The sequence below is a fragment of the Protobothrops mucrosquamatus genome, unplaced genomic scaffold (genome assembly GCF_001527695.2).
Source record: "Protobothrops mucrosquamatus isolate PMUCROS unplaced genomic scaffold, P.Mucros_1.0 scaffold10, whole genome shotgun sequence".
Taxonomy (NCBI): Eukaryota; Metazoa; Chordata; class Lepidosauria; order Squamata; family Viperidae; genus Protobothrops; species Protobothrops mucrosquamatus.
This window is the reverse complement of record NW_015386397.1, coordinates 5114217-5135356: the sequence shown is the minus strand read 5'-3', so window position 1 is coordinate 5135356 and position 21140 is coordinate 5114217. Positions and strand designations below refer to the sequence as shown.

Genomic DNA, 21140 nt, shown 5'->3' with positions numbered 1-21140 from the left:
TATTTGAGCTCTTGGAAGTATGTCATTGCACCTAGGAGACTGCAATTTGAGCATTCAAGTAGAAAATTTAGTATAAACATTATCTTTTTCCCCCTTAGAATTATTTCTTCATGACTGTAAATATATATTGCCTTTTGTGGTTTCTATTTTTGCCTTTGAGTAGATAGTAGCATTTTTAATTGGCAAATTTTAAAGTTTGTTTTAATTCTAATTAATCTTAATATTTATTTTCTCTTTATTTTTAGGAGGAATTTCCTTTGTCCTCAATCAAACAGGGGAAATGATATCTCTTAAAAGATTACTGTAAATCAGACTCATCATGCAAGGGTACTAATATACATGTTATTCTTAACTGAAATATACCAGATTGATGAGAAATTGACTCATGTTTCCTTTTTACCTAGTAATAAATACAGATTATTTCCTGAGGAGGAAGATAACAACTTATACCAAACATACGAACACGGAGAACTCCTCAACATAACCTCCTTTCTTGTACCTGTAGCCTCTCCATTGCCTGAAATGGGTCTACTCCAAGGCAGCTTCTCATTTTTATAAAAAACTTCAATTCTGAACATGCTCATCAGTTAGGGAAATACTAGCTACAATAAGCAAGAATTCAGATAGCAGGATTTTTCCCTCATCTGTTTCTCCTGGAGTAGCCGGGGACAAATTCATCTTATGAATCCACATTGCAAGACTTACTGCACTGGGGAAATATTGTAGATATAATACTTAGAGCATTTCATTTCAACCCTTACAAATGTAAGCACCAATTACACTCATTTAGCTAACAATAAAGAAATGTTCCTAAGGTTCAGAATTAGATCCATTTTGCGTGCTGGTCTAGAGCACTGCATTTCTTTCTAATTATGACATATTTACTTCTATTATCTCTCTTAGCTAGGATTACCAGATACTTCATTCCTTTCTCCACTTACTGCTTCTTCAATTATTTAATTTTACCAGGCAGAAACCTAGTGAATCAAAATAGTAACACAACAACAAGCCAAAGCATCTAAGCTCCTCTTCTATTGAGCTCACAAAAAAAGAGCAGATGAGCATTGGTTCTTTCTTCACCTCCTCCTTGCTGCACGGCTACCTATATATTTCTTTATATCCTGACGTTCTTGGCTTAACTACTACCACCCTCTTACTCTTTTTCCACTTCCTCAGATAGCAGGACCTCATCAATTTTGGATAATCATGAAAAACCATGAAAATTTGGATTGGTTAGTACTTGGATGGGAGACCATCAGGTTTACTAGACTGTAGAATAGAGTGGTCAGAAATTATTCTGTAGGAAGGCAAGGTCCCATTACTTCTGTACTATTATCTCCCTATACTAAATTATGGATATTGAGTTTGATTCAAAGGAGATTTTAGTTAACAAATGCAGCCCTCCCACAAAACAATCTTTGTCATGTCCCAGCTAGATTACTTCACAATGAACCATCTTTCCTTCCTTCTGTTCTCTGGGTCATCCTGGTTTAGGCAGAACTATCTGACCCAGTGCTTCTCACCTATGGCAACTTTAAAATGTCTGATCTATGCCCAATTTAAAAGTATGGAACCAGGAAGATTGAGAGGAGCAGCTTTGAAGTTGCTGCTGCAACTGTGCCAGAAGCAGACACACGCAGGTCCTGTGATCAACGTTCTGCCCAAAATTTAATTTTCTCTGTATTTCAATTATAGTAATTCTATATAAATTTGCCTTTAACATATAAATCAGGATATGCCAATGTTATAGAAACTTAAACCCTTTTTGTTTTGTTTTCTGAAGTTCCACATCTTTTTTTCCAAATGTGTAATAAGTGTAATATATGCAACTGCCCTATCTTTTTTGGTCCAAAAAGGGCTAGGTCTAAAAGCTGTCAAAACTCGCATTTTTCATAACTCCAGGAACAGGAAACGCCTCTCTCCTTTCATAGTCTTGCATTCTCTCTGCACTGAGTGGCTAAGAAGATCATGGTTTGGTGTTGTAGTCATCTAATGTACGTAATTACACCTTCCCCATTTTGAGGCCAGCACAACTTTTGACCATTCTTGTCAATCACACCATGACAATTTCATTATCTACACAAAATCCATTCATGTTTTAAATCTGGGGAGGAGAGGAATACCATCAGAAGATTTCTGACTAGGTATGAGATTTGTCCCCAATCCCAAGCATACTTGGAGTAGCCAACAAAAGACTAAAAGGAACCAGCTGAGGTTGCTATTTCAGCAGAAACAAGTTGTAAAAGAATACTTTCTTAATTTAGCCAGTAGATGGCAATGGATTTATTTGTGTCTTGAGTACTGTATAGTCAAGAGTTTCCAGGGCCTTTTGCTCCTTGTTTAACAGAGTAAACCAATTCTTGTTTACTTTACCTTAGTGACTGAGTTTTTTAAATCATCTGTAGGAAATGTTGCCAATGTACCAATTTAATATAAGTAAAAGTGAATAATCATGTCCTTTATGACTTTAAAAATCAAATTCATCTGGGAAAAAAAATCAACATTTCTTTCCTCCACTCCTGCCTGTATAGCTACAAGACCAGAGGTGGTCTGAAAAACTGGCAGGTCTAGAACTGAAAAGATTCTTTGGCATATGAAAAATTAAATTATTTCCTAAGAAAAAGAAACTGCTTCCCCTTTTAAACAAATCAAATTAGGTATGCACATTTCCATTAGTAAGATGGTGAATATGACAGAAATGTGGATGTAACTAAAATAAAGGGGCTTTTCAGGGGTATAGAACATGGATAGGAGGTAGACATTTCTATGCCCTCTAAGTAGTGTATTTAGAATTTGACTTACATGAGTGCAGGTGAACTATATAATAATACAAATATCAACTATAAAAATGTTACAGAAGTTCTACGTTCAGAAGCTACCAATGCTTCAGATGCAGAGTGAAGCAATTGTTGTAGGCTTCTGTTTTCATGTTCCATTTCTGCACCTTTCACATTTAAGTGGTTAACTATTATTCTGAACCATATAATAACTAGCATAGGCTTAGCAAGTTTTATTCTGTTCTTCTGACATGTTTTCAATGTATACTCACCACCCTGGCGGCTCTTTCTTGCGATTCACATTTTCGACAGAACCACGGTCCGGTGGGAACCTGAACAATTCCATAGCATGCTAAGAGAAGAAACAAGAAAATTTAAGAATGAAATTTGGGTTGCTATATATTTTTCTTGATATCCTTGGTAGTTTCCTATTTCAGCCATAAATCTAAGATGGAATACAATCCTGTATTATTCAAGCTCTTAGCAATTTGACTTAGACTCTCAAAACATGGTTCTTCAGTCTGAACGATTTGTGATCCACCAAGCTAAATAGAGACATCTGGCCATGTACAGTATTTACTCAGTAAGTTTCCTGTTTTTGCGGTCTCCTTAATATCACAAAACAAAAGGCATCAAGGAGCTGGTAGGTCCCAATTCATGCTGGTGGCTGCATGTAGCTTGCAGCATCATTAATGATATAAATCTGTCATATTGCAACCTCCTTTGAAAAAAATCTCATCGCTCCTTTTTTTCTGAGTAGTTTTATATTTAAAGTGTTGCTATAGTATCAAGAATCGGAACTTGTTACAACATCCTTACTGTTGTGTCATTAAAAACAAATTTTATTCATCAGCAAGTTACTACCAAGTCTACCCAAATCTGTAAGTTATTACTAAAATTTAGCAAAGCAGCTTAAATATTAAAGATTAATCTACTAGAAATTTTGGACGTCAAATCCTATAACAGTGATGGTGAACCTTTTAGAGACCGAGTGCCCAAACTGCAACCCAAAACCCACTAATGCATCGTCAGGTGCTGGGTGGGTGTGGCCCATTGGGTGGGCGTGGTTGCGATGGTAACAGCAGACTGGGTGGGACTAAAAAGTTCAATCAATCAATTCCAACTTTGCAAGATCTTTTTTTTTCCCGCGAGAAGTTGAAATTTTTTTTTTGCACACGGCGGCGGAGGCCTAAAGCACAAAGATTTTATAAAACCCAGCTGAAGGCCTAGGACTCGGGCGACGGTGTGTGTGCCCACAGAGAGGGCTCTGAGTGCCGCCTCTGGCATTTTCTATGTTTGGAATAGAAAAGAGAGTAGATAGCAGTCTAATAATCCATATAAATGCAAATGTAACAAATGTGGTAATCTTTTTCTTTCTATAGTTATCAAAAATTTAACATTAGTGCATAGGTTATGTGTCTCAAGGAAATTATGCAAGGGATTCCCAGAGAAGGCCGGGCAAACAACTATAGGAAACAGAAAATGAATAAAAGCATTAAAGCCTTGGCAAACAGAAGAGTCCTGCATTCCTTTTTAGCAAGGAGAGGGGAAAAAGATCCCGATCTCATTGAACATGTTATTAATATTCCTTCCTGTTGAAAGAAACAGATGAAAGTGAGGAAAATCATGAACAGAAGAGAGGAAACAGAACAAAAGGCGCTATACTAAAAAAATATGTATTGATTGATTGATGAAAATATGGTGCTGTTTTTCCCATGCAAAAAAAAAAGAAACCAAAGCAACTTACAAAATATAAAAGGCATAAAAATAATAATCACTTAAAATGTCCTAGGGAAGATAAAGACATAAAGATCCAAACTACTGTATCAATTAATAAACAGAATGAAGCAAGAGAAGTAAAAATGTTTGTTTAAAGAGACATGATTTCACACTGACAGAGAATAAAAGTGATTTTTTTCAGGAATAACTCCTAAACTGCCAGCTTTCCCAGAAAGCACTCTGCCAAAATTTGTGGTAAGCTATGAACATAAGAGTTAATTTTCCACTGATTTTCTAGAATACAGAGATCTAACCAAATCAAGGTTAAGACACTGAATAGGCTTAATAAACATAAATCCCCTTTAGAAATCCTTTCAAAGTGCTGAAATCCCAACTGCATTCGTTCAGTGAGATCACTGTATCACTACAATGTTATGGTCTATGATCACACAAATAGGAGTTGTTCCAACTAATTGAAAGGTTTCACCTCTAGATATAAATTATTAGAGCAGATGCTCAATCTACAGGATTCTACCACTCAGAAAAAAAATAGTATTTCTACAATCACCTTCTGAAGAAAAAAATTAGTATATTTCTACAATCAACTTCTGAAGAAAAAGGCATATATTGTACATCAGAGAAGTCTGTAGCTAAAAATGTTATGTGTATTAATTATGTTGGATCCAGATGCAGCTACCATTAAAGGCCCATTCAAATCAGTGCAATTTAAGTCAATCTATTTGAATCTTACTATTTTTAACATATTATTTTAATTTGGATCTAATGGTAAGGAAAAACATGCAATCAATAAAATATCAAATATCAACACTGCAATTTTCAAATTAGAGAAGGGAAATCAAAATAATTTTAATGCTTCCATATCTTCCTCCTGATTACTATTTAAAACTGTGCTTGTCCAAATAATTGAACATTCTGTGGGATGTGCAACTCTATAATAGGAAATTTATGTATCTATTATACTTAATATTCTATATATCAGTAGCAGGCAGCTTATTTTAAGAACATCTGATGTAGTTATTTTTTGTTCTAAATACTCATAATAATCTTCTATCAAAAATTAATTTGGGATCTGTGCCTTTGACAACTGACATACCTTGTACTACATATATTTATTTTATTGTATATAGGAATAGCCTTGATGTACTTAAAATATGGCCTGAATTAAATTAACAAATTTTGATACAAATAAAAGACCTTTCTTATTTTTTCCCCGCCTCTCTGAAGCAAAAATAGTACTCGGATTAAGCTAGAATATGTACATTTGCTTGGTTTGCTCTATTGCTAAAAGTGAGTCAGCAGCGTGATGTACGTGCAAACATAGTTAATGCAATTTCAGGTTGCCTTAATGGAACATGAGTTCTCAGAATAGCATAATGACAGCTTCACATTAGTCTGCATTGGTCATATATTTTATCTACTAGGTCCAATTTGAGGCCTTAGAAATTATAAAGGACATAGGTGAACTGGGTTAGGGTTAGGTGAACCCAGTTCACCTATGTCCTTTATAATTTAAAGGAAGGGTAATCACAATAGTGGATAGTATGCTAAGGAACAAATTTTAAGGTAACTGGTCTTGTTTAATTTGAAGAAGAGAGCCAGAAAACTGAAGACAGGAATATCATAGCACTCTTCAAATGTCTGATGGGCAGAAAAACTTGTTCTCTACTACCTCTGAAGAGATAAATTCAATGGACTTAACATTGCAAGGAATGCGGATTTTAGTTGATGGTAGAACAGTCTGATAAAGTAAGCTTAGAATGGTTGATGGATTCTCCCTTATTAGATGTCTTTGAAAAGTCATATCTTGAGAATATTCTAGTCTGAATTCCCTCCACTGAGTTGGAGTCACAACAAAATCTTTTACTTTTGTTGTGTTACAGAACAAAATCTCTGATTTTAAGTTAATGCAGTTTACAACACAGTTTTTCTCAGAATGTAGAATACTGATATCTTTCTAAGCATCATTTCAAAACAGTCACCGAAGGGAAAAGGCAATGGAATATACTGTCTTCCCAGCTGTCCATTGAGACTTCTGATGTGCACTGAAATAATTCCCTTGCAACTAAACGTTCTTGGTTGCTACGAAGGCAATTGGGATATAATTATTCACATACAGTGCAAGTAGCCTGCATTGGAGCTATAAAAGAGCTTTTCAAATGTAGGTTGAACTTCCTTTAGATATATATACAATATTGGACCTCAACTCTTTTGATGTCATTTAAATAACTTTTGTTTCCTTTCTTTTGTCAAAAATGTTCCAAAGCATTCTTCTGAAATACTGACTGAATTAGAAATACATGAATCCCCCACTCCTACTCCCATTCCATGTTTGCAAACCAGAAGGTTAATATTTGGTCAGGCAATATTTGAAGCTTCACTAAGTTCTTTTCAACAGTTTATATGTGTAAGAAATACTATGCTGCTTCTTATCGAAAGTCTGCAGTGGATCTATTTCTGTCATATTTAAGAGACGCCACACTAGTCCAGAAGCCAGTTGAAAATGCCAGCAATTCTAAAAGATAGCAAAGTTGGTCAATTGCCAGGGTTCTAAATCCAGCCCACTCTTTTAACAGTGCAATCATCTCCACTTTGTATTGAAAAAATATTGAAAAGAGTAATAATAATAATAAAGATGGAAGGGACCTTGGAGGTCATCTAGTCCAACCCTGCTCAGGCAGGAAACCCTATACCATTTCAGACAAATGACTGTCCAATCTCTTCTTAAAAACTTCCAGTGTTGAAGCATTCACAGCTTCTGGAGGTAGGTTGTTCCACTGATTAAAAGAATTATTGGAATATCTCATCATTCTCACGTTAAGGGGGGACATTAGGATCTGTGATTATGACCACAAAGTCATGGTCCCAAAGTTATAATTAATACAGAAGCATTCACAAAAGATATGCTTTGTGGAAGCTTACTAGATCAAACTGATCTGAAACACTGCAAGAAATGGTTATACATGGCAGAAATTTAAGGTAATGAAATTGGTATCAGTGAACTTTTTAGATCAGTTTTCAAAGTGGAGCACTTGGCTGTGCCCATTATATTCTAGCCACAACAATTCAACTGACTCAGATTCATAGTTTTGCTCGTTAACATCGAATGCTCTGACTGCAATACCCTACAATCTTGCCTTTGTTAGTACAGATGCTTTATTAGAGCATCCAAAGGCAGCTGCTTTATTTATTAAGTTTTATTTTTGTTTTGCGTTATATTATGTTTTAATTGTTTGCTGCTCAAGGTTGCTTATGCAAGATGGACAGTCCTAAAGATGGAATGATATAAATAAATATATAATCCAAGAGGGTGGCTGTAATCATGCAAAACCTTGCCCCTTTTTACATGCACAAAGGTAGATTTTGATCATGAGGTCACAGGTGCAATCTTCATTTTTTTTAATGTACATTCCTCTCTATCACCATGTAGAAGATCCTAGGTGAAGTCAACTGCTAAGATGACACAGAAAACTCTTCTTGTGAATTTTGACAACCTCTTTTCAGCTACATTCTCATATACGGATCATATTTGCTATATGAGTATTGTCTATATCAGGGCTTTTCAACCAGTGATACGGGTACCACCTGTGGTACATTGGCACCTGGCAGGTGGTACGCGACCATCCTAGAAAATTGGTAGCGGAGGAGGGGAATGAGCTGAACTGGTGGCAGCACCGCACAAGCCTGAGCGAGAGATGGCTGGAGCTGCAGGGCTGTCAGGGCTCAGTGGAAGCGCCAGGATCAGTGCCAGGCTCCAGCTGGAGCTCGGGGCTGATCCTGGCGCTTCTGCTGAGCCCAGAAGAAGCGCCGATCAGCTGGAATGTTGCAGCCTTTCCAGGGTCTTGTGATTTACATTCAGATGCTTGGCAACTGATTCATATTTATGACAGTCACAGTGTCCCAGGGTCATGTGAAGTGACCAAAACCTGCTGCAACCACCCAGCAAACGGGGGGAATAAAAACCAAACACCCCCACCTCACCCCCGCTGCCAATCCTCAACAGAAATGCTCACAACAATGAAAACCTCGGACAGAAGGAAGAGCGCCACTGGGTGGGCAGGTAGGTGTCTTGCTCAGCTGTGGCTTGGGGGGCACTTTTTTCAGTGCCATTGTAACTTCGAACAGTCACTAAGCGAACTGTTGTAAGTTGAGGACTACCTGTACTTCATCACTTTTTTCCTTTTTTGGGGGGGTCATCAAGTTTTTGACACCTTGCTAGGCAACTGGTGGTACTCGGATGTTGCCATATCCTAAAAGTGGTACAATGGGTGAAAAGGTTGAAAAGCCCTGGTCTATATGGTTTGGATTCCACTTTTGTTTTTCCTTTTTTCCTTCTATCTAGTGTCTGTATTTCATATTGCAAAAATGTATTTCAATCCCTTCAAAAACTGTATTAATGAGAAATAGAATAAAACCACGTTAAATAAAGAAATGTTTAAATAAAGAAATGTTTAAATAAAGAAATGTTATGAACACTCTGACTGTAAGGCAACTTCTATCAAAGTTTAACAGGACCGAGAAATAAATGTATATAGGAAGTCCTCAACTTACAACCATTTGTTTAGTGACTGTGCAAAGTTACAATGGCTATGAAAAAAGTGTCCTCGCACTTACAACTAATGCAGCATCCCCACGGTTGCATGAACAAAAATTTGGTGCTTAGCAAAAGGCATATTTACAAAAGTTGCAGGATCCTGGGAGTCATGGCAATCACTATTTGTAATCTCCCTAGCCGACTACTGGCAAGCAAAGTTAATGGGGGAAGCTGATTCTGCTTAATGATGGCTGATTCACTTATCAACTTTGTGGACAAAAAGTCCCCAAAGAAGTATAACAGTTTGAATACGCACACATAAGTCCTCGCGTATAGTAGAAGTAGTTAGAGTGTGGGCAGTATATGTGTATCTGTGTGTGTGAATAAAGAGATGAAACGTCAAAATTTAGAGCCATTTAGAGACATTTTGCTCAGGTAATTACAGGTAAAGATGAACCTCCCATCGTGGCTGTGAAAAGAAAAATAGCCGGGAGATGTATGAGTCATCTTGGTCAATCCATTTAACTTGCTGTGTTTAAGTGACAAATAATATTTTCTGAAATCATACTCTCTCATATTCTCTCTGAAATCATACTGAAAAAAATATTCCAAGCCTATAGTTGTAACTTTTCTATTTTCATATCAATGATTATTGTTCAAGGTCTCTATCCATCATTATTACACATTGCACCATGCTGCATTGTATTGTAGCCTAACTTGTCCTTGCAGATTTGCCTTGTGTTAGTTTAAAAAAGGGGATAGCTTTAAAAAAAAAATATACTGGAAAAATACAAGGATCATATAATCTATTACCAAATAGCTACAGTATGCAAAATGGCATTGGCAAGTCTATGCCTCCAGAAGCAGTGAATGCTCCAACACTGGAAGTTTTTAAGAGACTGGACAGCCATTTGTCCGAAATTGTATAGGGTTTCCTGCCTGAGCAGGGGGTAGGACTAGATGACCTCCAAGGTCTCTTCCAACTTTATTATTATTATTATTATTATTATTATTATTATTATTATTATTATTATTATTATTATTATTATTATTATTATTATTGTTATTGTTGTTGTTGTTGTTGTTGTTGTTGTTGTTATTGTTGTTGTTGTGGTGGTGGTGGTGGTGGTGGTGGTGGTGGTGGTGGTGGTGGTGGTGATGGTGGTGGTGGTTTAATGTAAGAGTTCCAAAACTGGGCTTCAAAAATCTGGATAACCATTAATTGGTAGCAAAGATCTAGAACTGTCCATAGATACTTAGCTGTATTTATGGAAAAATTTGGATAACCATTAGATGATAGCAAATCTTGGAGCGGTCCATATGTATTTATGGATATCAGTAGACCCCAATCCACTAGTGATTTGTAAGGGTATCAATAGTACTTTAAAGAAAAAAGAAAGAAAAGAAAATTAGACAAGTGAAACAAAGTAAGAGTATGGAAAAATCAAGAGTATATTATTCTGAGCACAGTTCTTATGCTGAATACTATTTCATGGGCTGAACATGTGCATTGAGTAGTCTTTAATGCTCATTTGTATGTGCTTCAATATTTTGCATCCAAATAAAAAACAGAAAACTTTATGCACAAATGCTGGCATACCTACGTACTAAGGTAATTGTCTGCAAATTGGTATTCTCCCCAGATATATAGATCTAAATCTTCTATTTTCTATTTTGCCCAGGCTGGGCATCTAGAGAAGCTGAACATAAGTATAATTGCAGAGAGAAAAAATGAAGGGCACTAGATTGAAAAGACTAATCAATACAAAATACAAATATTTATTTGTATTTTGATATATTAATCGATATATTTAATTAATAAAAAACATGCTGATAGGACAGGATGAAAAATACTGAGATCCTGATCATTATAATGTGACGCTTTCTGTGATGCCTTATTTCTAAACTGAGATTCTCATCTTCTCAACCTTGTTTCAAAGGCAAGTTCAGAGTTTACAGATTCATTCTTATTAATCAATTCTATGTCTGAGTTTTGAGATCTATTTGATAGTGAAAACAAGTGGCTCATGGGAATACTCATGGTTGCCAGACTCATTACTACAGTACTGTACCAGAAGACAACTCTCATCTACTAATCAGGAGACTGAAGTTCTCATGCTTATTTCCATGTTTGAAAATCCTGGCTATTTAATTGCCCAGGTCTGGATCCCCAACTTTGCTGAACTTTATTTTAAAATGTGCCACTTAAACTGACATCCAGTAAGATCTGTTGCTAATATTCTCTTCTTCAAATTTGATGTCCCCTTCTTACTTCCTTTCTCCACCCCTCCCTTTGTTACTATTTGCACTTACTATTCCTTTACCATAAAAGGAAAAACTAGTAAAAAAAACTATAAATATGCCCAGAAGGATATGAACATATAAATAATTCCAGCATCCTACATGAAAAACATAAGGATTCCAAAGGGGGATAAGAGCTTTAATTTACTAGGAACAAATACCAAAAAGATGTGATCCTAAAAAGTTAATCTGCAACCACATGCATCAGTTTTCTAGAAAGAAGTCCTTCCATATATTTGGACTATAACTTCCAGAAACTTGAGCATCAGCTAGTTGTAATGTATCTGAGGCCATCATTTATCTGTGAATATGTTATTTGAAAAGGGTGAAACTTAACTTCTGAATGAGCATTTATAGGACTGGCCCATTTGTATGTTTTTATCTCAACCTTTCTTCTTTTTGAAAAAAGTTGATACGGATATTCACGTTTCTACCTTCTATTCACAATATCACATGAAGTTAGACTAAGAAGAATTTCACTCAGTGAAATTTCATGGAGAAATCCTTTTCCTAGACTATATCAGCTCTTTGCACGAGAGCATAGAAGAAATAGGAGTCAATGTGGGAGATGAGCAGATATTGGCAGGGTGTTTGCTCCCTTGTGAGGGATTGCATGGGTCAGTTCTTTCCCAGTTATTTAATATCTACGTGAAGCCGCTAGGGGAGGTCAGCTGATGCTTTGGGCATAACATCCAGCTTTATATTTGCAGCCTCACTCTACCTTGAAGGTGCTGTCAAAGGTTTGTCCTGGTTCCTGGAGACTGTAAGGGCCTAGATGGGAAAGAACGGGCTAGAATGTAAATCTAGCAAGACTGTACTTCTAGATTCTCCATATGGTCTCAATAGTAATTCTAGACAGAGCTGCACTACCCTGACTTGAGGCTCCTGCTAGATCAGCAAATGAAAGGCATGCCCAGGAGGCCTTTGCCTAGTACCAGAGATACCCTAGTTATGATCTTACCTGGGATATGAGAACCTTGCTTCAGTGGCTCATGCCCCCATCACCACCCCCATCATGTTTTAGTCTACTGTAACATCCCTAAGGGGCTTTTTCAAGAGGCAACTGGACTTCCTTGTTTTTTCTTTGAAGACATTTTGCTTCTCATCCAAGAAGCTTCTTCAGCTCTGACTGGATGGTGGGGAATGGAGGTCAAAGCCTCTTGAAAAAGCCCCTTTGGGACAACCATGATCTGGATGACTGAGAATCTCCATAGATACTACTGCAACATACACTCAACAGGGTTCCATTAGAGATGATGGGAAATTGGTGGAAAAGGCAGTGGATCAGATCCTCACCAGGAATAGTTGGTAGGATCATATTGTATCTATGTTGCAGGCCTTGCATTAGCTCCCTTAACTCCTGAATGTAGTTTAAATACTAATTTTAACATATAAAGCCCTTCAAGGCTCAGCCTCAAATTACTTATAGGACCACATTGTCTCAACAGAAGTTGCCTGACCGATTTGATTATGCTGGGAGAAGCAGCTGATTATTCTCCATTTTGGGAAAATCAGGGGGGTTGAAACCCCAAAGTATTTTTAAGGCTGTAGAAGGGTAGAAAAGTAATAAACAAATTAACTAATTAGAAGCCTCATTGCCTAATTTGGCAGATCAATTAAATCAAACTTTAGGATCAATTAAATCAAACTTTAGTCACTTTACATGTGACTTTGAATCTAGTATATTTCTTGAGAAGGAAATAAATTTTTTTTTATTAAGAACAGTTTTTTATTATAATGAATTATAGCTTCTGTAGAAGTCTGAATTATTTTTTTTCTTTGCACACTGAAATGAAAATATATCAACCTTTCATTAATCAGGCACTGGTTAAAAGATAGATAATTAATAAACACAATTTGTGTCCTTTTACGTGTACCTGTGATTGTTTGGTAAAGGAACGGAACGAGGATGAAAGTCTATCCACCTATTCAGTGGAAATGTCTCATCAGTTTTCCTTCTTTTGAATCCTGTTTGGCCTCACAGTCATTTTTAAAACTCTACTAGACAAGGCATACCTGGTCAAGATGATTTTCTTCAGTCTTAGCTAACTTTCTGGACTAGTGGATGTATGTGTAGTTTTGAGAGGAAGTTATTAGTGTTGCGATAAAATGGTGTTTATGGGAAGGGGATTTGCTTATTTATAAAACAGAGCATAGCAAGTTACAAGTCACTAATTTATCAAAATATAAACTGATGGTGCTGTTCCTCAGTATCCTTTTAATCTTTTCTGATGTTTTCTAGCACCCCAAAATATCTTGATCTTTTTTGGGAGGCAATTTTTTACATTTTCAAATAAAATACTGAATTATATCTTCCTATCATTTTGGTTTTCTAAAGAGGCAATCTTTAAATAAATATGTAGTTTTAGGTTGGCCTTTTAAGTTTTCTGCGTACCAATTTTCCATTTTTTTAAAATTAAAAAGTAAGTAGATCAGAAAACCTACAGGATATGAAGCACGATTCCCAGAGAGATACTGCAGCCCATGATTGTATGAATGTGCCATCCTGTCTACTACTTGTACTTTTGAGTAAAATTGATGTCATTATTTATTCTACAAACTCAGTTTATAAAACAATTTAAAAAGTGCTTCCTTAAAATTCAAAAACATTCTCGGTTAAGTGTAATTAATTGAATTTAAAAAAACCTCATAACTAACTGAAGTTTTAACAACACAAAGGTAAATTATAGTAATTGTGATAATGAAAAATAAAAACTCAATTTCATGGCTTCCAGAATACTAAAAGGCTTGGATTAAAAGTTAAAAAGAAGTGGGAGAGGGTATTTCATAAAGCTGGAACAGTGACTGAAAAACAGTGCCTTCTGGCTTGGTTGCCTATATTTTGTGAAAATGGGTTCTTTTTATCCTTCCGTTTTTAAATTTATGTATTTTTGTTCAACTCATGAGCCAATGACCCAAAACGTTTCCCTGTGTAAGGGTTAGGGTTAGGGTGTGTAAGGAAGAGTATATTGGATAACTGATACAGAGAGAAGAAGTTGATTCTGCCAGTATCAAAAGCAATAGTTTGAACAGCAACTAGAAAACTATTGGTACCTAACAGGTAAATAACACCTGTCAACAACCAGGTTACTGCTTTCAGAATACTAAAATATTCAGGGGTCCTTAGTGCTTTCTGAACTTGGCTGTTTTTTTGCACATACCAGGTAGCATCATCAGTCCTGGTAAGGAGTGGGGTTTGAGGTACAAATATTTTTCTCTATTGGTATTAAAATATTCATTCACCCAGCACATAAAACTCTTACACTTCTAAACACAGTCTGGATTGACTTTTTCCTATCAGCAATTAAAAGCTAATGATGTTAATAGTGTTCTTTAAGGAGATTGAACTTGAAAGAAGAATATGGAGTTGGACTCATTTCTCTCAAGAAACTGTCTCATGTGCCCTGAGATGCTAAATGTTGTATATAAGAAAGGAAAGGAGCAGTTCCATCATTACAACAGGAGATATACAAAGCACAGGACAGGACAGGAATTCTGATTGGATGGCCATGTGTCTTCCTTTATAAAGAACAATCCTTTGTCTAATTCCAGTTTAATAAGCCAGAATCTAAAAAGATAAAGAGAGCAGCAAAAATTGAAGTTGCCCATCCATAAGCACCTTGCCTAGAGACTAAGCGGATACACAAAGCTCTCACACTTCTTCATTATCATGAAATATTTCAAATTTAAATTATAGAATTATTTCAAAATGAATCAGCATCTAGGAATATGTTGGGTTAACTTTGTAATAGCAAAGGGAGGGAGGGAGGGAGGGAGGGAAAGATTTCAGTTCCATCAAAAATTATATAGTCTGGCTGCAAATATCTGTTTCCTGTCTCCTAAATCAATAGATAGCCATGAAGCCACCCGTTAGCCACCACAATTCAAAGGTTATCTCTTTTTACACAGCTTTATTCGCTTATTAATTATTTGTGTTATCTACACTAACAATAATAATAATAATAATAATAATAATAATAATAATAATAATAATAATAATAATAGTAATAATAATAACAATAACAACAACAACAACTTTATTACGGTCATAGACCAGCAATAGACGTCACATTTTACAATATATTAAAAAAATAGTACTGACATTAATTGTAAATAATAACATACCTGTTAAGAAAATACATGTTCTCAGAATGTTAGGGTCACTCCCTAGTTTATGTGAGTGAAAAGCCACTAAGTATGTGAGTAAATATAATGTTCCAAAAATTATTAGAGATATCTCCAAAAAATTGGCACAAGTTGACGGCTATAAATCTGTAACCAATTTTTTTCTTGTGGACATTGCAGCAACACAGTATTTTGCCATTGCATGCGTGATAGAAGGGTTTGAGTCCTGGAGGAGAAAGCCTACATAAAAATTGTCTGCCCTCCTGGCAATCTCTCTAATAAGGGGAGAATATATGCTGACCTATAAACTTGGTATAACTCACAGTACAAAAGAACATGTGAGATATCTTCAACTTCTCCTTTACCACATATACATACCCGTTCTGCCATTGGTGTTCTCTTATACCTGCCCTGGAGGAGTGCTGAGGGAAGAATGTTAAATCTGTCTCTGAAGAAAGCTATTCTTTGTTTTGGGAAGGTCAGATCATTCAGATATCTTGCCGATTCCCACACACCCTGTTTGATTCTACCCCTACTGTGGCAAGGCAACCTATTTAGTTCTTCTTGGAACTCCATGTCCTTCATTCTATTGAATACTACTTGCTTTGCTTGGTCAAAGCCTAGGGACATTAAGAATACCGAAGAGAGCTCATAAGAGCCCAGTTTATGATCAATAGCCTGCTTCCAGGGGGAGGGGAAGTTGTCAGTCAGCACTAACAGGGACAGTCCCTCTGGAAAGAAATGCATTTTAAGCCAGTGAATGATCATCATCTTCCAGGCTCTTACCTGGATTTGAGGCATGCCTGTCTCAATTCTTAATTGGGCATTTGGGGTTCCTTTGGGTACAGCTAAGATGGCTCGCAGGAATTTGGTTTGTATGGTTTCTAGCAAGTTTTTCTTTGTAAGGATTCCTGTTTGTGCCCCATATAGAATTTGTGCCAATGTTTTGGCCTCGAAAAGTTTTAAGGCAGCAGGTACTAATTGACCTCCACCTGTGTAAAAGTAATGTTTAATTGCATTTGAGGACCTATTGGCTGCTTACAATGTATGATCCAGATATGCCTTCCATGTCCCTTGCGAGTGGAAGTCCACCACAAGGTATCTAAATGTTCTAACCTGTTCCAGACTATGTCCTTCTATTTTCCAAGAGTATTGGCTGGGTCTTTCAGCAAAAACTAAAATTTTTGATTTATCAAAGTTAAGACCAACTTGTTCTGTCTGCAATAGCCAAGTGTTGCCCTAATTGCTCTCTTCAGTCCTACAAGAGTTTGTGAAATAATAACCGCATCGTCGGAATATAGAAGAATCGGGATTTTGCGATGTGCTAGATTAGGCGGATGCAGATCAGGATTCTGTAAGAGATCGATCAGGGGGTTGATATAGAAGTTAAAAAGGGAGGGAGACAGGATGCAACCCTGCCATACCCCTTTTTGTACCATTACTGAGCCGGTTAAAGTCCCTTGAGGATTACACCTAACTTTCAAGGTGGAATTGGCGTATAATCTTTGTATGAGAAAAAGGAGGTGTTTATCGATAGTAGTGCATTTTAATTTCTCCCAGAGGGTGTAATCAACACTAGAGTAGGTAAGGTAACTATGATGACTTTACATGTAAATTTTAAGCTAATTGTTCTATCTGACCAAACTGGATTTTGTACATCCAAGATAAAAGTAAACTTTTCCTGCAAAACCAGCACAGTAATGTACCCTGTACCCTGTTAAATTTTAATAAATAAATATGGTGTTGGAGGAACAAAATGTGCTTTCCCATCCTAGTAAGTCTCTTTGATATAAGTCAAATAAAAATCCTGGGCTTTTAAATTACATTGCCAATATTTCAAAGAGGAAATCTGAAATGCTACCTATTTAAGAGGCTAGTCAACATTTTTTTTTTTTTACAAACCGTTAATCACTGTGAATGTATTTATAACTTAGCTTTACATCTAAGTGCATCAGCTCTCCCTAACCCAGGTAAACAGTCAGCTAACCAGCAGCATGGGATAGGTGTTGTCAAAAGATCAAGTTAGTATTCTGGCAGTGTGACTGATATCCAATTCTTTTTGTAGGTGCATTTTTATTGATGAACACATTAAAAAAAGGACTGTTGCAACCACTAACTTTTTAAACTTTCCCTATAGATGCTGTTCTACCTGACACGTTTTCTTTTTTGCAAATGTTCTCCCTCATTTGCTTGTATGTCTAATTATTTTTATGTGTTGGATATTCAAGAGCTAGCATCCAAGCTACTAAATAGACTTGATTTCAAATAAGGATTAATTTCAAACTTTACTATGGAAACTACTAGATAAAATGATCAGCTGTAACCTTAGTTAAGTCTATACTATGAAATATATAATATGTAATATGAACAAAGTGTGATTCACTAGATCAGTATACTCAAAACTTTCTGCTGTTCAGAACTAGATAAATATTTGGAAAATGCAGGAAACGCCAAATTAAACACACACCCCTACATTTTTGTCTTTAAAAGCTCAGGAGTTCACATTTTTTAGCAAGTAATGTAGAGATTATACTTGCATTTGTGTACTCCATCCCCTGCATTTTAAGAGGATTTTTAAATTAAACGTTATACTAAACATTAATTCAAAATTAAGCATTAAATACTCCATACCATTGTAGCAACTCATGCTTACTTGTCAACAATGTTCTTCAACAGAAACCTATTGAGCATTAGAGGACCAAGAAGAAGTCTTTACTAAAGTCCTATGTTTGATATTAACTATTGAGTTTCTAATTCATTCTTTTTGGCTATGTTACTTGCGTAAGACTTGAGTCAGTAACTATATCCAATTTCTGTTTCACTATTGCCAGTTTTCTGAATTGAAGTACTCACTATGTATGTATTATCACATATGCATCACCATAAACAAGTTTTTGGCCAGTGATCCATTTTTGCAAATCAGCTGATGGTCAGAAGGCAGAGAAGCAGAATTAAGCTGCTTAGCAGGTTCTGAATGTTTTAGTGGTGGCAAATGTAATAAGGTTGTGGTGGACCACTTGGTGAACTCCACTGATACTGGTGTTCCACAGACCATTGATCAAGTTAGATAATAGTTGACATGCCCACTGAAGTCAAGCTTGACTCCATGTAATTACATGCATATATAAATACTGTGGTATTTGCACAATACAGGTAGTCCTTGACTTACAACCACAATAAAGCCAAACTAAGTGAAACATTTGTTAAATGAGTTTTGCCCCATTTTTTACCTTTCTTGCCAATTGTTAAGTAAATCACAGCAGTTGTTAAGTTAGGAACATGGTTGTTAAGTGAATCCGGCTTCCCCATTGACTTTGCTTGTCACAAGGTTGCCAAAGTCAATCACATGACCCCGGGACATTGCAACCATCATAAATATGAGTCGGTGGCAAACGTCTGAATTTTGATCACACAACCACAGGGATGCTGCAAAGGTCGTAGGTGTGAAAACGGTCATAAGTCACTTTTTTCAGTGCAGTTGTAACTACCAATGGTCACTAAATAAACTGTTGTAAGTTGAGGACTACCTGTATGAACATTTGCTATTATGTTCTTCTGGGATTCCCCCCCCCCCCCGCCGCCAATTATTCTGTCTAACCTTCAGCCCTGGGATGTTCTGGTGGTCTCCCATCTAGCAACACTTTAATTTTTTCCAGATCAGCCAAAGTTGATTAGATACTGCCATCTCCTGTCACAGCTATTTCCTTTTTAAAAAGATGTCAGTTATAAAACCAGGTTATATAAATTTATTATAAGATTTATAATAGGGGGAAAAAAGAATTGAATTCTGTTTGGGCACCTCCTCCAATTTCCAGGAAACTTCAAAAGACTGTCTAAACAAATAAGTCCTGCCAAGTGAAGATAGTATCTGTGGGCAGGGAGAATATCCACAGAAGTTAAATTTCAGCTATCATTGATAAAGTTTGGAGACTAGGGACTAAGGAAGCCCCAGTTATTCTGCCATGGGAATGAATGTTCTAGAAGAGCTGATTTACCACAAAACTAAAGTCCAGTACATGACCAAGTGAAAACTTCTCTTTTGAAATGACTATTCACCTTAGCAAAGAATTCTAAACTCTGCTCATTCTCCTTTCAGCAGCTAACCTTAGGTGCGAGGCTACAGCAATAAACCTAGATCTGAGGCAGGGTGTAACTGAGGTATTTCCACCTTAGTCTTTATATGTCCAAGATTAATGATCTACTACAGGTAACTAGAAAGTGGTAATAAGAGAATGTTCTTCTCTCTCTCTCTCTCTCTCTCTCTCTCTCTCTCTCACACACACACACACACACACACACACACACACACACACACACACTTCAGCTTTCTTTACACTGGGTGGCTTTGCAAAGAACATTCCAAAGTTGGTCCTGGGGACCTTGTTTTGCTTCACTTACCTTGCAATTGCAGACCAAAAAGTCTCCCCTCCCCCTCTCCACCCACAACATTAAAATAAACAATAAAAAATCCCCAATGTTACAGGGCAGCTAATAATAGAAGCTCAGCTAATCCGGAAGGAAGCTAAGGGAGACAGTCAGAGGTCACTGCCATTCTGAATCTACGTCAAATAATATATTTTTTACAACATCCATTACAACTGACGTTTCAGTTGCTTCTAGAGTCTGTTGGCATTCAGATGTATCTCATCTTCACCCCCTTTATATGGTGGTGCAATTAAAAATTAATAGAAAAGCGAAACAAAGCAACAACTACGTGCAACTACATAGACAGACTCATATAGTCAATGGAGAAGGAAAGGCTAAAATCATGCTTTTCATAGCCAACATAAACAGGCTACCACACGTTTAACCCTTTTCGTCAAATCTCTTTCTTTCTTTCTTTCTTTCTTTCTTTCTTTCTTTCTTTCTTTCTTTCTTTCTTTCTTTCTTTCTTTTCTTTTTTTTCTCAGGATTGCATCCATCTCCCTCTCCCCTGTCAAGTGTACCCGACTGAACAAAAGGCGCTAGAATTCCTTCAATGCACGGTTACAACAACAATAACAATGATGATGATGGTGGTGGTGGTGGTGGTGGCGGCGATGATGATGTACGTTTTAGCCCGCCTCCAACTCTTCTTCCACCATGTCGAAAACCAATCCCGCCGCTTTTTTATTTTACTGAAAGCTTGCGAAGGTTTTAGGGAGGCAATCAGTGCGGGAGGAGGTGGTCCCGGTTAATCCCCACGGTCTTTTTCCAGATCTGCCAAGCCACTTCTGGCAAGCGCCCGGAGAGTTAGAAGGCGAGTCCGGGTTTGGCGGGGAACGGGAGGGGGTGTTGGCCAAGGTATCCGCGAGGAGGAAAGGCTAGGTGGGGGGTCTTACCTTGATGCACCGCCACGTTACAGCCATGCCCATCACAGTAGACCAGAGGGTTTTCTGCCCAGCCGCGTTCATCAGAACAGACGCAGCAGCCGCCCACCATCTCCTTCATTCTTCCATAAGTTTCTTTTTTGCTGATTTCCCACCCCCACCCCCTTGTTGTGTTACTGCTGGCACCGCTGTTTCCAAGCACGCATTTACTCCTCGTCCTTTTCTTCCTCTTCTTGATCTCGGGCCTTCTCTCCTCCCCCGACCCGCCTTGATATGTAAAAGATATGCCCCCCCACAATCCGCTATGACGGGGAAGAAGGCAGAAGGCTCGGACGCCTCCCCCCCGGACGAAAATGC

At 37.1% G+C, this 21140-nt stretch overlaps 1 protein-coding gene across 1 annotated transcript in view; it reads right to left on the bottom strand.

The window, feature by feature from the left end:
* The window catches only part of MLLT6 (MLLT6, PHD finger containing), a 101205-nt gene extending 80301 nt beyond the window's left edge, over positions 1 to 20904 (bottom strand). Inside the window, exons 1-2 of the mRNA XM_029283061.1 lie at positions 20796 to 20904; positions 3050 to 3129 (exon numbers count right to left, since the gene is read on the bottom strand). Of these exons, the coding sequence (XP_029138894.1) occupies positions 3050 to 3129; positions 20796 to 20904 (189 nt within the window). The remainder of the gene's footprint in view (positions 1 to 3049; positions 3130 to 20795) is intronic.
* Between the last annotated feature and the right edge of the window lie 236 nt (positions 20905 to 21140).